At 36.5% G+C, this 18,672-nt stretch overlaps 3 protein-coding genes across 7 annotated transcripts; 1 reads left to right on the top strand and 2 right to left on the bottom strand.

The window, feature by feature from the left end:
* The first annotated feature begins 59 nt into the window (after positions 1 to 59).
* LOC138336498 (uncharacterized) lies at positions 60 to 2,006 on the top strand. Its single transcript, XM_069286028.1, has 2 exons — positions 60 to 63; positions 199 to 2,006. Exons 1-2 carry the CDS (start codon positions 60 to 62, stop codon positions 2,004 to 2,006), a joined length of 1,812 nt encoding a protein of 603 aa, XP_069142129.1.
* Positions 2,007 to 3,824: 1,818 nt separating this feature from the next.
* LOC138335743 (betaine--homocysteine S-methyltransferase 1-like) lies at positions 3,825 to 7,592 on the bottom strand. Of its 2 annotated transcripts, none has more exons than XM_069284917.1 (7): positions 7,455 to 7,592; positions 6,201 to 6,391; positions 5,797 to 5,991; positions 5,458 to 5,569; positions 4,764 to 4,942; positions 4,410 to 4,491; positions 3,825 to 4,294 (listed from the first exon to the last, which is right to left on the bottom strand). In XM_069284917.1, the coding sequence occupies exons 1-7, from the start codon at positions 7,465 to 7,467 to the stop codon at positions 4,026 to 4,028; spliced, it is 1,041 nt and encodes a 346-aa protein (XP_069141018.1). In that variant the 5' UTR covers positions 7,468 to 7,592; the 3' UTR covers positions 3,825 to 4,025. The 2 variants fall into 2 exon arrangements, with proteins under 2 accessions (XP_069141018.1, XP_069141011.1); XM_069284910.1 differs by lacking the exon at positions 7,455 to 7,592 and adding an exon at positions 6,724 to 7,365.
* A 4,352-nt stretch (positions 7,593 to 11,944) lies between these two features.
* On the bottom strand, positions 11,945 to 18,334 carry LOC138335716 (betaine--homocysteine S-methyltransferase 1-like). Of its 4 annotated transcripts, none has more exons than XM_069284886.1 (7): positions 18,081 to 18,137; positions 17,635 to 17,670; positions 17,226 to 17,305; positions 15,861 to 16,051; positions 15,286 to 15,480; positions 13,065 to 13,146; positions 11,945 to 12,447 (listed from the first exon to the last, which is right to left on the bottom strand). In XM_069284886.1, exons 3-7 carry the CDS (start codon positions 17,236 to 17,238, stop codon positions 12,191 to 12,193), a joined length of 738 nt encoding a protein of 245 aa, XP_069140987.1. In that variant the 5' UTR covers positions 17,239 to 17,305; positions 17,635 to 17,670; positions 18,081 to 18,137; the 3' UTR covers positions 11,945 to 12,190. The 4 variants fall into 4 exon arrangements, with proteins under 4 accessions (XP_069140987.1, XP_069140979.1, XP_069141001.1 ...); XM_069284900.1 differs by lacking the exon at positions 17,635 to 17,670 and adding an exon at positions 14,791 to 14,902 and having other exon boundaries at positions 12,394 to 12,447; positions 18,081 to 18,334; XM_069284895.1 differs by lacking the exons at positions 11,945 to 12,447; positions 17,635 to 17,670 and adding exons at positions 14,366 to 14,485; positions 14,791 to 14,902 and having other exon boundaries at positions 13,081 to 13,146; positions 18,081 to 18,226.
* Between the last annotated feature and the right edge of the window lie 338 nt (positions 18,335 to 18,672).

Raw genomic sequence — 18,672 nt, 5'->3', positions numbered from 1 at the left:
TGTCGTTCATTTTTTATCTTTGAGCTGAATGTAATAAAGGTGTGTTTTTGGGAGGCAGTATGTGTAAGTGTCCGCCTCGTGGTACAGACAGTAAAAGGATGCCACCTTGATAATCTTACCATGATTAAGCATACGTTTTGACTATCAATATCAACCAATGCTGAGTGCTGACAATCAGCGGCCACTATGGCTCTGCAGTCCTAAAAATCAGCGGCCACGATGGCTCTGCAGTACTAACAATCAACGGCCACTATGGCTCTGCAGTCCTAACAATCAGCGGTCACTATGGCTCTAAAGTACTAACAATCAGCGGCCACCATGGCTCTGCAGTACTAACAATCAGCGGCCACTATGGCTCTGCAGTACTAACAATCAGCAATCACTATGGCTCTGCAGTGCTGACAATCAGCGGCCACTATGGCTCTGCAGTCCTAACAATCAGCGGCCACTATGGTTCTGCAGTACTAACAATCAGCGGCCACTATGGCTCTGCAGTACTAACAATCAGCGGCCACTATGGCTCTGCAGTACTAACAATCAGCGGTCACTATGGCTCTGCAGTGCTGACAATCAGCGGCCACTATGGCTCTGCAGTCCTAACAAACAGCGGCCACTATGGCTCTGCAGTCCTAACAAAAAGCGGCCACTATGGCTCTGCAGTGCTAACAATCAGCTGCCATTATGGCTCTGCAGTACTAACAATCAGCGGTCACTATGGCTCTGCAGTACTAACAATCAGACAGCGGTCACTGTGGCTCTGCAGTACTAACAATCAGCGGCCACTATTGCTCTGCAGTGCTAACAATCACGGCCACTATGGCTCTGCAGTACTAACAATCAGCGACCACTATGGCTCTGCAGTACTAATAATCAGCGGTCACTATGGCTCTGCAGTACTAACAATCAGCGGTCACTATGGCTCTGCAGTACTAACAATCAGCGGCCACAATGGCTCTGCAGTACTAACAATCAGCGGCCACTATGGCTCTGCAGTACTAAAAATCAGCGGTCACTATGGCTCTGCAGTACTAACAATCAGCGGCCACTATGTCTCTGCAGTGCTAACAATCAGCGGCCACTATGGCTCTGCAGTACTAACAATCACCGGTCACTATGGCTCTGCAGTACTAACAATCAGCGGCCACTATATCTCTGCTGTACTAACAATCAGCGGTCACTATGGCTCTGCAGTACTAACAATCAGGGGCCACTATGGCTCTGCAGTACTAACAATCAGGCGCCAGTATGGCTCTGCACTACTAACAATCAGCGGCCACTATGACTCTGCAGTACTAAAAATCAGCGGCCACTATGGCTCTGCAGTACTAACAATCATCGGTCACTATGGCTCTGCAGTACTTACAATCAGCGGCCATTATGACTCTGCAGTACTAACAATCAGCGGTCACTATGGCTCTGCAGTACTAACAATCAGCGGCCACTGTAGCTCTGCAGTACTAACAATCAGCGGTCACTATGGCTCTGCAGTACTAACAATCAGCGGCCCCCATGGCTCTGCAGTACTCACAATCAGCGGCCACTATGGCTCTGCAGTATTAACAATCAGCGGTCACTATGGCTCTGTAGTACTAACAATCAGCGGCCACTATGACTCTGCAGTACTAACAATCAGCGGCCACTATGACTCTGCAGTACTAACAATCAGCGGCCACTATGGCTCTGCAGTACTAACAATCAGCGGTCACTATGGCTCTGCAGTACTAACAATCAGCGGTCACTATGGCTCTGTAGTACTAACAATCAGCGGCCACTATGACTCTGCAGTACTAACAATCAGCGGTCACTATGGCTTTGCAGTACTAACAATCAGCGGCCACTATGGCTCTGCAGTACTAACAATCAGCGGCCACTTTGGCTCCGCAGTACTAAAAATCAGCGGTCACTATGGCTCTGCAGTACTAACAATCAGCGGCCACTATGGCTCTGCAGTGCTAACAATCAGCGGCCACTATGGCTCTGCAGTACTAACAATCACCGGTCACTAAGGCTCTGCAGTACTAACAATCAGCGGCCACTATATCTCTGCTGTACTAACAATCAGCGGTCACTATGGCTCTGCAGTACTAACAATCAGGGGCCACTATGGCTCTGCAGTACTAACAATCAGGCGCCAGTATGGCTCTGCACTACTAACAATCAGCGGCCACTATGACTCTGCAGTACTAAAAATCAGCGGCCACTATGGCTCTGCAGTACTAACAATCATCGGTCACTATGGCTCTGCAGTACTTACAATCAGCGGCCATTATGACTCTGCAGTACTAACAATCAGCGGTCACTATGGCTCTGCAGTACTAACAATCAGCGGCCACTGTAGCTCTGCAGTACTAACAATCAGCGGTCACTATGGCTCTGCAGTACTAACAATCAGCGGCCCCCATGGCTCTGCAGTACTAACAATCAGCGGCCACTATGGCTCTGCAGTATTAACAATCAGCGGTCACTATGGCTCTGTAGTACTAACAATCAGCGGCCACTATGACTCTGCAGTACTAACAATCAGCGGCCACTATGACTCTGCAGTACTAACAATCAGCGGCCACTATGGCTCTGCAGTACTAACAATCAGCGGTCACTATGGCTCTGCAGTACTAACAATCAGCGGTCACTATGGCTCTGTAGTACTAACAATCAGCGGCCACTATGACTCTGCAGTACTAACAATCAGCGGTCACTATGGCTTTGCAGTACTAACAATCAGCGGCCACTATGGCTCTGCAGTACTAACAATCAGCGGCCACTATGGCTCTGCAGTACTTACAATCAACGGCAACTATAACTCTGCAGTACTAACAATCGGACAGCGGTCACTATGGTTCTGCAGTTCTAACAATCAGCGGCCACTATAACTATGCAATACAAACAATCAGCGGCCACTATAACTCTGCAGTACTAACAATCAGCGGCCACTATTGCTCTGCAGTACTAACAATCAGCGGCCACTATAGCTCTGCAGTACTAACAATCAGCGGTCACTATGGCTCTGCAGTACTATCAATCAGCGGCCACTATGGCTAGATGCAGTACTAACAGTCATTGGTCACTATGGCTCTACAGTACGTTATCTAGGTTTAAGAAGCTCACCCTTTTACCGTACGCAGTGAAGAAAAAGACTGAATGAAGGTATGATTGCAAAATAAAGTTTGAATAGGACGGCAATATTGCAACAAAAACAGATTTGTAGTTATACGTGGAGATATCTTTATATTTGCATAGCGTCTTAATTTTGGTAGCGCGGAATAAGGAATGAGAAAAAGTAATTTATTACACTTTTCGCAGTGAAATATAAGGTTTTATGGTGAAAATATAAATGATATTATCACTGGAGTGGAAATATCACTTTTGATATGTTCACTCGCTTTTGACTTATCGGAATGCACCATTGACAGTGAAAATATCATTTTGATTGTTTAAAAGTAATGAGTTTGTGCACAAAAATGACGTCATATTTTTTTTGAAAAATATGACGTTAGATATAATAATCGCAAGGGCAAATCGCTATGTAAAATACAATTGCGGAACTAGTATTGATGGTCTTCTGTAAATAAAAGCGAGAAAATAAATGTAATAAATAGAATATTCCTTGTTTCTTGATGAATACCAGTAATATTTCATCTCTTGAGGCGGAAACTTTGATATTTTTCACTCGTGAAAAATATAATATCAAAGTTTCTACCCCACTCTATGAAATATAACTGGTATTCATCAAGAAACAAGAAATATCCTCTATATAAAATAATTTTGTGGCATTCATGTATGACATTGACATGCTTGTAACAAGTAAAACCATTTTTATTCTCAGTTCTTTATTTGTAATATGTTCATGTACAATATACAAATGATATGACCGTCTGATCACAGCATAAAGTTATCGTTTGAATACTTCATGTAAATATTTAAGATGAAATAATATATATTGTTTGGGGTACCTTATCTGTAAAACAATTATTAGCACATAATTCATTGCAAAAATCTATTTTCTCTTTCGGGTACTCGATCACAGCTTATTCCACTGGATCGAACATGTAAGACTGTATCTTCTTATTCTTGGGATCTGTGGACCTTGATAGACTGTTGGTGAAGTCGGGAGTATATTTAGTGGCTCCTGTTGTTCTGCCGTATACGTCTGTCACCTCGCGGAAGAATGCCGGGGAGTTACCACAACACAAACCAATGTATTGAACGCCCAAAGCTTTGGCCTCTTCAGCGAACTCGCGTACTTCCCGTCGAGTACAGAGCTGGGCCGATAAGTTGTCGGGGTATAAGCGGTCACCTATGTAAAAATTACATTTTGGCTTGCAAGTTTGTAAATTACACAAATTTTGTATGAAGATGACATTGTCATCGAAAATAAAAGTTTTTAATCCATGCCTTTGCATTATACTTACCAGTATCAGGGTCTAGAAGTGACTGAAATGTTTTGTATTTGCCTCTACAGCGAAATGGAACTGGTATAGCTGCCAGTGGACCCTGTAAATAAAAGGAACTGAAACATTATTGAAGCAGTAGTCATTAAAAAGCCAGTCCGATAGCTTATTTAATTTATATTGTTCAATGACCTCTTTGGCCGGTTCTTACATGTATCTTGAAAAGAGCTAAGTTGCTTTACAATTTTAACATATTTTTAAACTTGCCATTCGAATGCCATTCAAATAAACTTTTTTTTTATCAGGTTTATTTAACTTTGTCTTTTGAATGCTGCATTCCAAAACCGTGTTTAAGTTTGCAATTGTTTTTATTACCTTACAAACTTTCCTGATCTCTTTCAGTAAAGGTAACATAGTTTTTGGTCCGCGTGCACAGTTGAGACCCACTACGGCCGCCCCGGCGTCTTCCAGTCGTTTACACGCCTCAGGGATTGGTACGCCGTCCAGCATGACATCCGGTTGGTAGGCCGTCAGTGTGATCACAGCCGGAAGTCCTACGTATGAATGTAATATCTTACTATCATGATGGTCATTTAGCGCCAAACACAGCCTCCATTTCATAAGATTTGGGACGCTGTTGCTTGTATAATCTTTATATATTCTTTTAATGATTTCCTCATGCATTTCACTTCAACTATATATTGTTATCGACTGTATTGTAAAAAATTGTTATGTATAGTTTTATGCACATTTTGCCATATCTACTGAAATTTTTCTAATGTCCTTTTTTATTGTACTTGTAATGATAATTCTTTGGGCCGAAGCTTTACTCAAAAATAGTTTTTTCTTTTAAAAAAATGAAAACATTAAATGAATTCTAATAATTAATAAAAAAAAAAAATTTTCGGTCATCCTTTTCATGCTTGATGTATTGTGGCATAAAGCTTAAACAATGGGTTATTGTTGCCTCTAGGACGATGTGAAATCCAATTTACACGAGAGTCTTTCTGAATTTTTTGTTGTTTTACTAGAATATTAACTTTTTGTTTTAATATAAATATTTAGTTACCATTGCCATATTTCTGTATCATTTCCAAGGCGATCATTGCTTCACCAAAATCTTGGAATGTCTCTCCAATGATGTAGTCCGCTTTTTCATCCACCGCCCATTCGATTTGTTCCTATTGATAAATGTTCGAATATTTCATAATGTGATGATATCTAAGATTCCATCATGGTAAGTTATTTTGGGGGATATTTTTGAATGTTCATATTACTTTAAAGTTTTTTAAAATAATTCATTGTCTGTAAGATAATTTCTTATTACACTTAAAGGACGTCTACTAGATTTTCGTTTCAAACTACGTCATCCATGGTTATATTCTTATAACTATTGCAAGACAAAAACCTTGAACATGGCTCGTAGTTCCTCCATGGCTTTAGGGTCCTCCGGTTGGTAGTACCATGTGTGAGAGATATCTCCCGCCATTAGGGACCCTGTGACGTCAGCTACCTCACGAGCCATTCGGAGAGCACGTCTGTTGAGTTCTTCAAGGCCTTCTTCAATACCAATAGCCCTCAGACGTTTTCTGTTTCCTAAATACTTTTAAAGAAATTTTAAAAATATTTATCAACTTTGAAAAAGAATTATTGTAGAACAATTGGTTTTAGTTTAGGCAGAAATTTAAATCTCTGATGAAGGCTATCTTGTGATAACGTTTTATTTTATTCTATCTGGTTTTATTTATTCAAATAAATATTGTGTGATTTACCAAAGTTGAATGATTATCAAATTCGAGTTCGTATTTTTACCGTAAACGCTTCAACAACGTCACTTCCGGCATGAGCATATTCTTCATGCATTATCCGAACTACTTCGGGATTATTGAGAACTACTTCCGGTGTGTACTCCCCGAACTTGACATAACCTTTCCGTTCAAGTTCCCACATGAATCCTTCAGCTATAATGATAGCCTCGCCATCGTTTAGGCGTTGTAAGAAACCTGAGTGAAACGAAAACATTGTCTCAAGAAAATGACATAAAATAAAAGTATTTTGAGTTTCTTTTTCATAATTCAGTCGTTGATGTGATAACTCTGTCGTCAAAATATATTTCTTATCTGGTAATTACAATACGTGATGTCATACCAAGAAAAGTTATCAGAATCATGAAAAAAAAAATAAAATTCAATCATGTATTGTTGTGTGTAAGTGTTGAAATATATTATTTGCTGTACAATCCAAACATATTCTATCTAAACATTACCTACTATTTTCGTATTTCATCTCTACATGCCTATCAAAACACGACTGTTCTTAATGCTACATACGGTACCTTTTATCATAGTTATCATGTTTTTGTCAAGATATCTGGTTTCTTTGATCTTGGTGTATTGGCTTTCTTCAATTAACAGCTATAAGCGTTTAGGAGAAATGAGGCCTTGTCGCTCCGAGACAATCTGGCAATATCCAACCACATAGAGTAACCTTCTTACAATTCTTCCACAAAGATCTCGAACTCCAGGACTAGGATGGTAGGTTCATTATTTTCTTTTTGTTGTGAACAAATATGAGTCTGAACTTTCTAATGTTGAGAAGACACCACACAGTAGATTTTTCTGTGATGCTAACATGAATTAAAAAATGTCATTATTGGGCAGTTTTCTAAACATGACATGATAAGGTCGCGAGCCGTAAAGGCTCCGAAATAACATAGCTGGGACATGAGCAAATACGACCAAACCAAAGTGTGACATTGGGGTAAGATTGGAACAGATGTCTTGCCTTGAGATAGTGATATCTACTGATATACACTGTGTTTTATCTTTGTCGGCGCTAGTGAGGACTGTATGCAGAATTGTTGCGACAATTTTTTAGCGTTATATGTTCATTGATATTTGTAATACTCGTAATTAATCATATTATTTACTCGTTACAATAATAACGCAGTATTACACCTTAAATCGTTTACCGCACCAGGGATTTAATTATTTCATTTCATCTAATTACGATGTTTTAATATTTTACAAAAGTATGCTGAATTTACAACGGATTTAATTTGTTTACCTTTGGTCGCCATGTTTGGTGTTTGTTGAAGTCTACAAACCGTCTATAATCAATTCGTAGTTTGAGCTAGCTATGTGTCGTATCTAGTGTCCAGAAACCTGAAATGACATTCGAGACCTGTAATACACTAGTGTAATCCTAGTAGCGCCACATCTAGGTGTACTTGTACGTGTGTCTGAATGCTTCACTAACCCACTGTATGGAATCCGCGCCGGTATTCGTATTTTTGATCGTCTTCTGGTTTCATTTCGACGCGAGAAGGATTATGTGATTTATATTGGATTTAGATATTTTTTTGAGATTATTAAAAGGACTAGTTGACGCAATGATAATTTTAGAGCAGAGAGAATGACCAGTTGTCGTATAAACATGTTCACTTTTCAAATATTGAAGCACAAATACAAATTCATGTGCCATTTAATCGAATGAGTGGTACTTTTTGATGTTTTATATGTATCCTGAGTGGCATCGTGACTCTTCGAATAATGGTTATGAAACTATAGACTATTAACATCCTTTTCCGACCATTGTGTTGTGTTAATGATGTGCTAGATAAGTAATGTTACTATTTATATTGCTGCTGTTTTTGACATGATGCTGCTGTTTGGATATGTGTATAAATCTGGTTTGGATAAAAAGTTGCTCAACGTATGAACCGGTTTGGATACCATTTTAGAAAATGTTAATCTTTGTTATAGGTTCGAAACAGGCAATTTTTTCTACTTCAGGTGCACTAAAGTGATTGGTCGTTGTCACAAATTGTAGAACATCTCCAACAGAGACACAAAAACTATTTACTTATGGGAAAACTTTGGAAAACAATGCGTTAAGAGAAATACTACCAATCGAAGTCTTAATCAATGTAATCCTTTGACTGTTTAGAGAATAAGATCAATGATTTGGATATGAAATCAGGCTCCAGGTTCATAAAAAACCAATCTTAAACCTAAGTTTAGAGTACGCCAAACTAATACTTGTATGGCGTATTTTTGTAACGTCATTTTTTATTTTGCTAAATGTATATACATGTATGTCTAAGCACATGGACTCGTTCCTGGTGATGACATATATAACATGGATCACGGCTATTTAGATATTGTGTAATCGGTAATGTATGTAAATATACGTTACCTATCTTACATTTATAAATCTCACACCACTAGGAAAGAGTCCAAAGAGACTTTTTTTAGAGTGAAAACTGTATTGTGATCTTTGGGCCGTGTGTCAGTTTTACTAAGCTTGATAGGATGCGATGGTAGCCTTAACTTTCAAACTAATCAGACGTGGTATTCCCTTCTCTCGAGTCTTTGTATCAAGTTACGCAAAAGGCTATTGTTTCGTAGAAATAATTGTAGGGGCTGTATGTAGAACAACAAAGGATTTTCATAACTGCTTGCGCTTATCTCTGTAGTCACCTATTTATAATTTTCATAACAGTTCCTTACCGTATAGCTGGTCATTTACTGGTATCAAAATATTCGCGAGTTCAACTGAACCTGAGAAAATTAAAGTTTTCGGATTTTGTTTGGGATTTGGTGTTCAGGGTACTCAATCTCTTTCTTTAGGGCCCGTATCTAATTTTCGTTATCAAATCGATGTCCCGTGAAATCATGAAAATATAGGCCTACTCACGAAAATAACCTGCTATATGGTGCATCTATATCGATCTACAAATATAATGCCAATAGTATAAACTTCGACGATGTGCTGACATATGATACTACCCCCGCGATTAACAAAGACCAGTAAATTGCAGTACTAGGACAGACTTACGGCGTTCTGTTACCGACTAACTGGAAGAATGTTTTTGTTAACCAGCATCCATTGGATGTATTGCATATTTGTTTAAATCAAATGTAATAAATGCATGCGAAACGACAACCAGGAAAAAATAATGAGTTGCGTCAGGAAAGTGTATGACTGTAAAAAATGTATCACAACATTTAAACTGTCAAAATAAGCCAAACAAATGGATGTTTTAAGAAAAAATCAACTAAGTTCTAAACATATTTCTATCACCAAATAACCATACCTTTTTGTTTACCCAGCTTGCAGGTACCACAAACGTTGAGGGAATACTATCATACCTTAATTAAGTGCAAAAGCTACATGCAGTTGTCATTTTGGAGTTCGATCCCTGGACACTTCAATAATAACTGGATGCTCTACAAGTTATGTTACTGATGATTTAGATAGTCTAGTCCTGCTACAGATACACAAAACATACAACTGAAAAAACACAAGCTGTCTATGAAAAGCCAATAAAAAGTATACTAAGGAGCAAACTGGTACAGTATTATGAAATATGAAGACAATTGAGTGGTACTCTGCTGCTACCCAACGGTATTATCTCGGCAATCAAATAGAAATCTGCTAAAAGTTCAAATGGCTCTCAAAACATTTAAAATATCGAATTAAAAAAATCCAAACCGTTGCTCTCAATTTCAAAGTATGGATCCAAATATGTAATATTTCTACGACAATGCATCATAATTTTGGGCAAAAAATTAAAATGTAACGTCGTCTGTACATGGATGTGTACATGGCACACTAATAGCGGAATGTTTATTTCTTGAAAACTGTCGCTTCAGATTTTCCTTTAAAGGTCGTTTTCCGATTTTAACAAATCTGACGACACCCCATATTTATCGGCATGGCATGAGTATTCATTAACTAATTTCGCCACAATAATGCCAAAATAAACATAAAGGACGTTACATGTACATCATAAGGGTATCTATAGATGCATATATACACCTTGTTGAAACTGTTATTATCTGTAACTTATGGAAATCGATGAAATACAGTTACCTTGTTGTCTTCATATAAAGCCGGAAGACGATCCGAACATATTGATACCGGCGCGGATTCCATACAGTGTAACCGATATAATCTGCCCCAGACCCTGTAAACCACATCTCAACTGTCACATATATGGACTGTCAACAAATTACCATTGTACTACTGTGTCATGAGAGGCAAATATCATAAATATTTCAGAATCAAACATGTCAACAGAATTTTAATATCGCTACGAGGCTGTTTTGTGTGAAGCCTTTATTGAATTTATCTAAAGATTAAAATATGAAATTCGCGAGACAGCAGAAGATTTGAATACGAAATCACTTATGATGGTGAATATGTATAAACCATGAAACAATGAAACAACATAATTATACATATTGATCTAGGGAGACTTGATGATCCGTTTTGAGAACGCAGGTGTATGATGTAATATTTTGTTATTAAACAGGTTGCAGAAAGAATGTAAGGCCTATGTACGGAGTACGTTACAGTCTATAGAGGAACATATTCACTTTATTCACCCAAATGTATCGCAAACCTATGATTGGCGGATGTACAGTATATATCCTATACTAATACACCTATTTGATATTGCAACATCTTTTTTCTTCGTCTGTTTTCCCCAGGCAATTATGTACATCAATTTCAGAGCTATACACGCACACACGATCTGCTTGTAACTTTTCTTTTTTAGAAATTCTGTCATTGTGCGGTGCCATTCAACCAATCATAAAATTTTAATGAATTGAAGCCAAAGGTCAGAATTAAACATCAAACGTTTCTTGCGCATTAAGAAATCATTTTGTATAAATAAGAAAGAAACATTTCACTTAAATCGCTACTTGGCACAATGGGAACAAGCTTTGTAAGCTTGCCGTCCTAGGATGGGAGGAGTGGAACCCAATAAGAGAAACAGAGGTAGGTTAATTGAAATGGTATTTTTTAATAAAGGAGAACAATGTATCAAAGTTTGGTCTAGAATGATCTCGTCCTCTATGGAATTGGCAAATAAAACATATTCTTTGGAATCTTCTTAGTCATTATGTAGGAATTTAATGTTTTGTCATAATCATTGTAAGTATCAAAGTAACCCTCTATAGCGAGTTCGAAACCCACTTTGGACAGTTGGCTGGTAATGACTGTTGATTCTTTTTTTTTGTTCGGGCACCCCTTCCTTTTTTGTGCTAAATATGTCACGTCGTCCTAAGGTAATCCTTGTTGCTCATAATTTCGTCACAACAACTTTGTTACCACATTATTATTACACGATTAAAACATTTAATTGTTTTGTTTGCTTCCAATTCACGTAATAGTTGAAAGGAGTAAAGTCTCTCATTTTTCTTCATATCTGAATTTTGAAACTTTATTCCTTTGCGTGAACAATTTAGTTAAAAACCGTTTACCGTCAAACAAAAAAATCCGTCTCTAATCCGCCCATGTCATATTTTTGTATGTATCACTAGTGTAATATGACATGATGTGCTTTTCATTGGCTAAGTCATCACAAAACTAATCGCTACATTTTTAGATGAAAACTAACTTGACGTCAGCAAATGATTATGTGAAATGATAATTTAGAAATGGCTGCCTTCTCATTTTTTTTATTTCATATTTAAAATTAAATTTGAAATTAACCAGAATGTAGGTGTTTAAAGCTATATGTATATGATAAGATAAACACTCAGTTAACATACTCTATTTTATTGCGATGGCGTTTGTGTGAATTTGAAAGATATTTCACAAGATTTAGTTTTAAATTTGTTCTTTATTGCCTTTTTAAAACATTGTCACTTTAAGGCATTTTAAACCTACGATTCACCAAACGTATAATCGTACGCGAGAGTAATGGACAGCATGTGTAGCTGTATCAGACACTATCTTGCAGGATCAGCATTGCAATCAACTCTTACAGCGAATATATATTACAGGTTTTATTCCACTGGATTGAACATGTGAGACTCTATCTTTTTATCTGTTTTAAACAGAAACTTGTCGTGGTCTGTAGTATATTCACTGGCTCCTGTTGTTCTGCCGTATACGTCTGTCACCTCGCGGAAGAATGCCGGAGAGTTACCACAACACAAACCAATGTATTGAACGCCCAAAGCTTTGGCCTCTACAGCGAACTCACGTACTTCTCTTCGAGTACAGAGCTGGGCCGAGAGGTTGTCGGGGTATAGGCGGTCACCTAAAAAAATCAAGGTGTAGCATGTTCTAAATCATTTTTGCTTGTAACGAGCATTTCCATTGACTTAAAAATTCCTTCGATATGCCAATTTAAAGAGGGGATGATTTCGCCGTTTGTAAAGCCGCTTCTGATTGGCTGATAAAGACGTAAATTTCATAGAAAAAAGGGCCAAATGTTTTTGGAAGAGATTATTTTAAGTAAATTGAATAATAAGGATTAATTTGAGTATATGTTGTTAGAGAAATATCAGACAAAAATCAGAGTGCACTTTCATATTTCGAGTACACTCACATTTGTGTGTTATATCTCAAAAATATTCTATTCATGTTAGCCATTGAGTATTTCAAATAATTGATCCATTTCCATACGCATATATTTACATCCTGGTTGATAAATTGCTTCTTATGAAAAATTTGAAAAAAGTATTGACATTGGAATTTGGAAGTCATCTGTACAAAAAGAATACTACATTATGTATACTCGGTCCTGGATTATTTTGATGCTAACATATAACAATACGTCCATGCACGTAATCATATTGAATTACAAAATTGTATGTAAAACGATTGCAAAAGCACGTATTTGGATAACATTGATTCGTTAAACAGTATACTCACCAGTATCAGCATCTAGTAGTGACTGAAAGGTTTTGTATTTGCCTCTACAGCGAAATGGAACTGGTATAGCTGCCAGTGGACCCTAAAGTGTGTGATCAGAAAATAAAATATGATAAACAGGAAAAATTAGAAATGTTTTCACTCTTACGAGTAGCTACCTACACGTAGGTGTATATTATACAAATATTGACTTTTCATAATAGAACAATACGAGGAATTGCTAAACTTGAGAGAGGTAAGGGAAAAAAATATCACATTTCATAGGGTTAAAAAGCCCTCCTATTAACCTAAAAAAATGACAAAAATTGTTTTGTTATCTGAAAGGATGCTGTTATACAAGATTTGCTATCTGAAACATTTTTGAAGAAAAGACAGCACAATGACATTAAACAAAAGATCAAGGGAAATCATCATCGATATATCACCAGTAGGTATTTTTAGTACTTCTAGATCTGCTATACATACATCTATCATGTGTAAACTATATCCGAATCCTATCGCACTGTCGTCTGTAATGTTTATTTAGGACCTATATTATTACAGTTGCCTGATGATCGACAAAGCTTTGAGATCTGTTTTGATCGGTCAAAATTGCAGAAGATACAGGGAATTGCGTATGTCTACTTTGTGCCAGGTTTGCAATGTCAACTTCTGAATTGGTGTTCATTGGTCTCCGGTTGGTATTGCATTTTGTTAAGACCTGTCCGAGAGTTCTAGACCAATCAGAAAATAGCAAAAGTCACATTCATGTAACGAATTATATTTTCTTCAAATAAGGTTGTCTAAAAGGTTGACATCAATGGTTATTTGTATTTTGCTTCCTGACTTTTTTGCCCTTGCTTTTGACCAGTTCTCATCCAGATAATCAATAACATGTCATGAGCGATATTTCGCCAGTGATAAACATTTATCTAGTATGACCATGTTGAGAGGGCACGTTTGCCGCACATCAATGTCATGGAATGGAAGAGTGCCTGAAGGCTAAAATGGGTTAAGTTCCACATTTTGTGTGACGTTCGCCTTCGATTTCTAACATTAGAAATATTTCGCAACGCAACATTTTCTTCATTTCTAAATTACAATAATGTACATTTCCATGCACAATAACATGATTGTCACATATTTTGTGTTATATCTCCGTATCACAACTGTATTATAGATAATGCCATAATTCAAGATTCATTTTGGGACTCTCTTTTTTCTATGGAATCATTTCACCACTATATCAGCTAATCAGAAGTGCTCAACGTTATTGACAAAGCGACGACATTTTGAATGTGCTGATGAAGTAAATGCTCGACCCACTACGACCCACTACGGCCGCCCGGCGTCCTCCAGTCGTTTACACGCCTCGGGGATTGGTACGCCGTCCAGCGTGACATCCGGTTGGTAGGCCGTCAGTGTGATCACAGCCGGAAGTCCTACCGATGACAATCATTTTTATTTGTTATTTAGCGCCAAATATACGGCATTCATTGTGAATGGCACTCGTGCTTGTGTCTATGAAGGCAATATGTTTGGGGCACGCTTTTATCTATTCGTCTGGTTTTAATATTTTATAAGAAGATATTTTGTTTGATTATAATTTTCAACCTTTCTAAAATTTGTAAGATAGTAGTGTTTGAACTTCATCACAAACAGTACTTTTAAATATTAGTACGTCAATTAATACAGTATATAGCATAATGTTGATGTTTTAATTTTTCTAGTATGATAATATTTATACCATTTCCATGTGTTTTTATCATTTCTAAGGCAATCATGGCTTCTCCAAAATCTTGGAATGTCTCTCCAATGATGTAGTCAGCTTTTTCCTCAACTGCCCATTCGATTTGTTCCTATTGAAAAACGATACCGTTATGGCAATTTATCATATCTTGCCAAGTGTAGATATGTAGATGTTCCTTTGGAATGGTCATAAATTGTAGGACATCTGTATCAGAAGTTTGATTGCGTGCAAACACATACATCATTTGAAGCATGTAGTGATATTTCTATATTTCCAATATGTAATATTTGTATTATTTCATTGTCCCGTTTTACTGTTTGTGTAATATTATATAATCGTGTTCGTTTTGTATGTCTTGATAAAGGGGTAGATCGCCTTGAAAATTTGACAATTGGTTTTGTCCACACGGTTAGAATTACTTCTTTTTTCCATAGATTTCCAATATGAAATACCTGCCAATAATATATATATATATATTTCATCGAGATAAACCTTGAACATAGCTCGTAGTTCCTCCATGGCTTTAGGATCCTCCGGTTGGTAGTACCATGTGTGAGAGATATCTCCCGCCATTAGGGACCCTGTGACGTCAGCTACCTCACGAGCCATTCGGAGAGCACGTCTGTTGAGTTCTTCAAGGCCTTCTTCAATTCCAATAGCCCTCAGACGCTTTCTGTTTCCTAAATACTTTTAAAGAAGTTTAAAGACGTAATGAATGCACTTCTTTTACACTTTTGTTCTGTAAAGGATCAATGTTATCTATCTATATTGTTGTAACTGTGAGATCTAATTTTATCAAGGGCACATATATGTTAAGAATAAGCTTGTAATTACTCTTGTGTTAAAAAATAGATATAGTGTATAATCTAATTTGTTAATTCGTCTTGAAACATTCCAACTAACGAAATAGCTTTTCCCATCCAAATTGATTACTACTTCGTGGTGTAGGCATTATACCATAGCTTTTGTTATCAGGGATATATATTTGTGCCTTTTAACAAAAAAGTTTCAATAAACATATTGATTGTGAGTTTTTAACAGATTTTTGAATTATTAGTTTAATTTACCGTAAACGCTTCAACAACGTCACTTCCGGCATGTGCATATTCTTCGTGCAAACTTCGGAAAACTTCGGGATTATTCAGAACTACTTCCGGTGTGTACTCCCCGAACTTGACGTAACCTTTTCGTTCCAGTTCCCACATGAATCCTTCCGCGATGATAATAGCCTCACCATCGTTAAGGCGTTGTAGTAAACCTCAGTGAAACGAATATCGATGAAATAGTAAACAATACAGAAATTTTCTTTTTACAAACACAACAGGCCCGATGGGCCTGAACGGTCATCTGGCTATTAATACAATACAACATACAGTAAAGTGCACATTATTCGTTAAAGTTTTAGCCTATTTGCCCCCTGTGACATTGAATTATAGTCAATTTGAACAAACTTTATTTACAAGAAATCGTTGAAATAGTTTAGAATATTTGACCTCTGTGACTATGAATTAAGGTCAGAATTGGTATTGGTAGCCCTTCATGTCAACATGCTACAAGCCCAATATAAGCTATGTAGGTATTATAGTTATTGAAAAGAAGTCGTTAATGTTTGACCTCTGTGACCTTATATTGGGTCTGTAGCATGCTGGGATGAAGGAATAATGAGTTTGTTCATATGAATGACATTGACATTCATTCAAGGTCACGTGAATCAAATTGGAGCTACATATAATGTAGTTCATTTTTATCGAAAAAACATACCGACTGTGTACGAGTTCATCAAGATTTTGCCATTCAATTAAATATATGTGGTACCTGGAGATATATACCGACCTATTGACAACGCTTTCTAGCTGCCCATCATTAGTACTACAGATATAGCGACGCATAGACTACAGAATATATTTGATGCATGTTTTCATGAAAGCATGTACATCAATTTCAAAGTTTGTTATAAAATAAATCTAAAGCATTTTTTTTTAATTTGTAAATGCAGACATGAGAACTAGACTGTGAAATGTTTGCTGTTACACAATCACGTTAACAGGATGATGTGTTTAAATGTAGTTATCGAGTTTATATGGAAGTTGTATTGAATAGGATCTCTGGAGATGTTGTAAGAGGATACACAGACTAAATAGTTCTAGTAAAACACACTATGAAATAAACAAATAATATTTATAAAAAAAGATACCACTATGAGACGGATAAACTAATTGTGATACTCAAATTACAAAAACTTTGAACTCTGTTGGCAAAGATAGAATTAGGTCAATTACAGAAATGCAAGAAATCGAAAAAAAGGTTAAAGCCTTGTTAAGTGGACAGTAGTTAAAATCCCATGCGAGTCTTTCAACTCCATTAGGCAGACTACAATACACTAAAGATAAAATCACCGATTTCAAAAGTTTCAGAAAATACACATATGTTACCTTTGGATGACATGTTCGTAATGGGATATGCATCGACAGGTGGAAACTTAAAACAGCTTTCACCGTGACACGCGGTGTATCTTTGAAATATAAAAAAGGAATATTGAGTCTTGAAATTTTTATGCTGTTGCATTTACAAATAAATACATCAAATAATGGAGTTACTAGTATTGGATTGACGTACACAAATAAAATTACTATTAACCTTTATTTAGATCATACAGATATTTCAAAATTATGATATTACATAGAATAAGTAAAAACAACATCATAATATTAGTACCTTACGTTTATGATTCATGATCGACTAATTATGATAAACACGTTAACTTTACCTAACGCTTACAAGTCTAAATAATTTCTATAAAGTTGAAAAATAATGTGAATAGATACATATTTCACAACTCACAATACAAAAGCTCCCAGGAACGATAACGGACCTTTTCTGAATTTGTAAAATGTCAAGATTTTGTTAACATTATAAAAGGAGACCAGGTACAACATACAAAACATATATATCACATATAACATAAGCTATCACTCTTTGGGCAATAACTTCCGAATATAAACAAAGTAATAATTAACCATATAGTTATAAAAATATGGATTAAAACATAACTGAAGAAAAAGATAATCTTATTTCAAAACATTCATAGTAATTTACAACATATAACCTTTTTTCAAAAACATAACGAAAATATTATCTCAAATAATCTTTACCTTAATTCAAAGAACACAACAGTGCTACGTATATTACATTGTAATTCTGCTATCAAGAATCATCAAGAATTAATTAACATTTAAAATTCTATCATTACTAAAATCAGATAGTATGCACAAATATCACGGTCTTACCTTTGGGATATAAGAAGATTCGAGTCCAATGTTTATTGCCGCTGCCCAACGATTAAAGGATAACAGATTGAACCCCACTATATCAAGATTCTCAAAACGTCCATTGACCAATCAAAACTGAATTTACATTTTATAATGTGGATCCAATGAAGATGAGTTTAACAAAGTGGATTGTAACTCTCAACGTTATCTGAACGTAAAAGGTACACGCAACTGTAGGCAGGAATAGATATCACTTCTTTACATAAGCAAAAAGTTAACGCTGGATTTGATGACGTGTATCAACACGAATGGATAGAAAACATAGCTTTAGTACTGAAATTGTCATAACAGCTTAAAACAGCTAACAGTGTTGTACACCTGTAGCAATGATTTCGTAATTGGAATCATAATGTTAAATCTTGTAAAGCCGATTGTCAGAGTCATGCATCTGTGTCAACACACCGGTACAGTAACAAAGAAATGATTTACAGTATTCAATTATCCAATAGTTGGATAGTTCAATTGTTGTGATGTTTGATTGGGTTTAGAATGACATGGGTCTTTTTAAAGTTGAATAAACCTCTCTTTGGTGTAAAATAGGTCAGAGAAA

The sequence above is a fragment of the Argopecten irradians genome, chromosome 1, assembly GCF_041381155.1.
Source record: "Argopecten irradians isolate NY chromosome 1, Ai_NY, whole genome shotgun sequence".
Taxonomy (NCBI): Eukaryota; Metazoa; Mollusca; class Bivalvia; order Pectinida; family Pectinidae; genus Argopecten; species Argopecten irradians.
This window is presented reverse-complemented; position numbering and strand designations above follow the sequence as displayed.

Coding starts and splice junctions, on each gene's coding strand:
- LOC138335743 (XM_069284910.1), bottom strand. Junction 5,570..5,796: donor AACTACGAGCCATGTTCAAG/GTTTTTGTCTTG, acceptor ATTTATCAATAG/GAACAAATCGAATGGGCGGT. Junction 4,943..5,457: donor GATACAGAAATATGGCAATG/GTAACTAAATAT, acceptor ATTCATACGTAG/GACTTCCGGCTGTGATCACA.
- LOC138335716 (XM_069284878.1), bottom strand. Junction 13,147..15,285: donor AACTACGAGCTATGTTCAAG/GTTTATCTCGAT, acceptor CACACACTTTAG/GGTCCACTGGCAGCTATACC. Junction 12,448..13,064: donor ACTACTAGATGCTGATACTG/GTGAGTATACTG, acceptor TGATTTTTTTAG/GTGACCGCCTATACCCCGAC.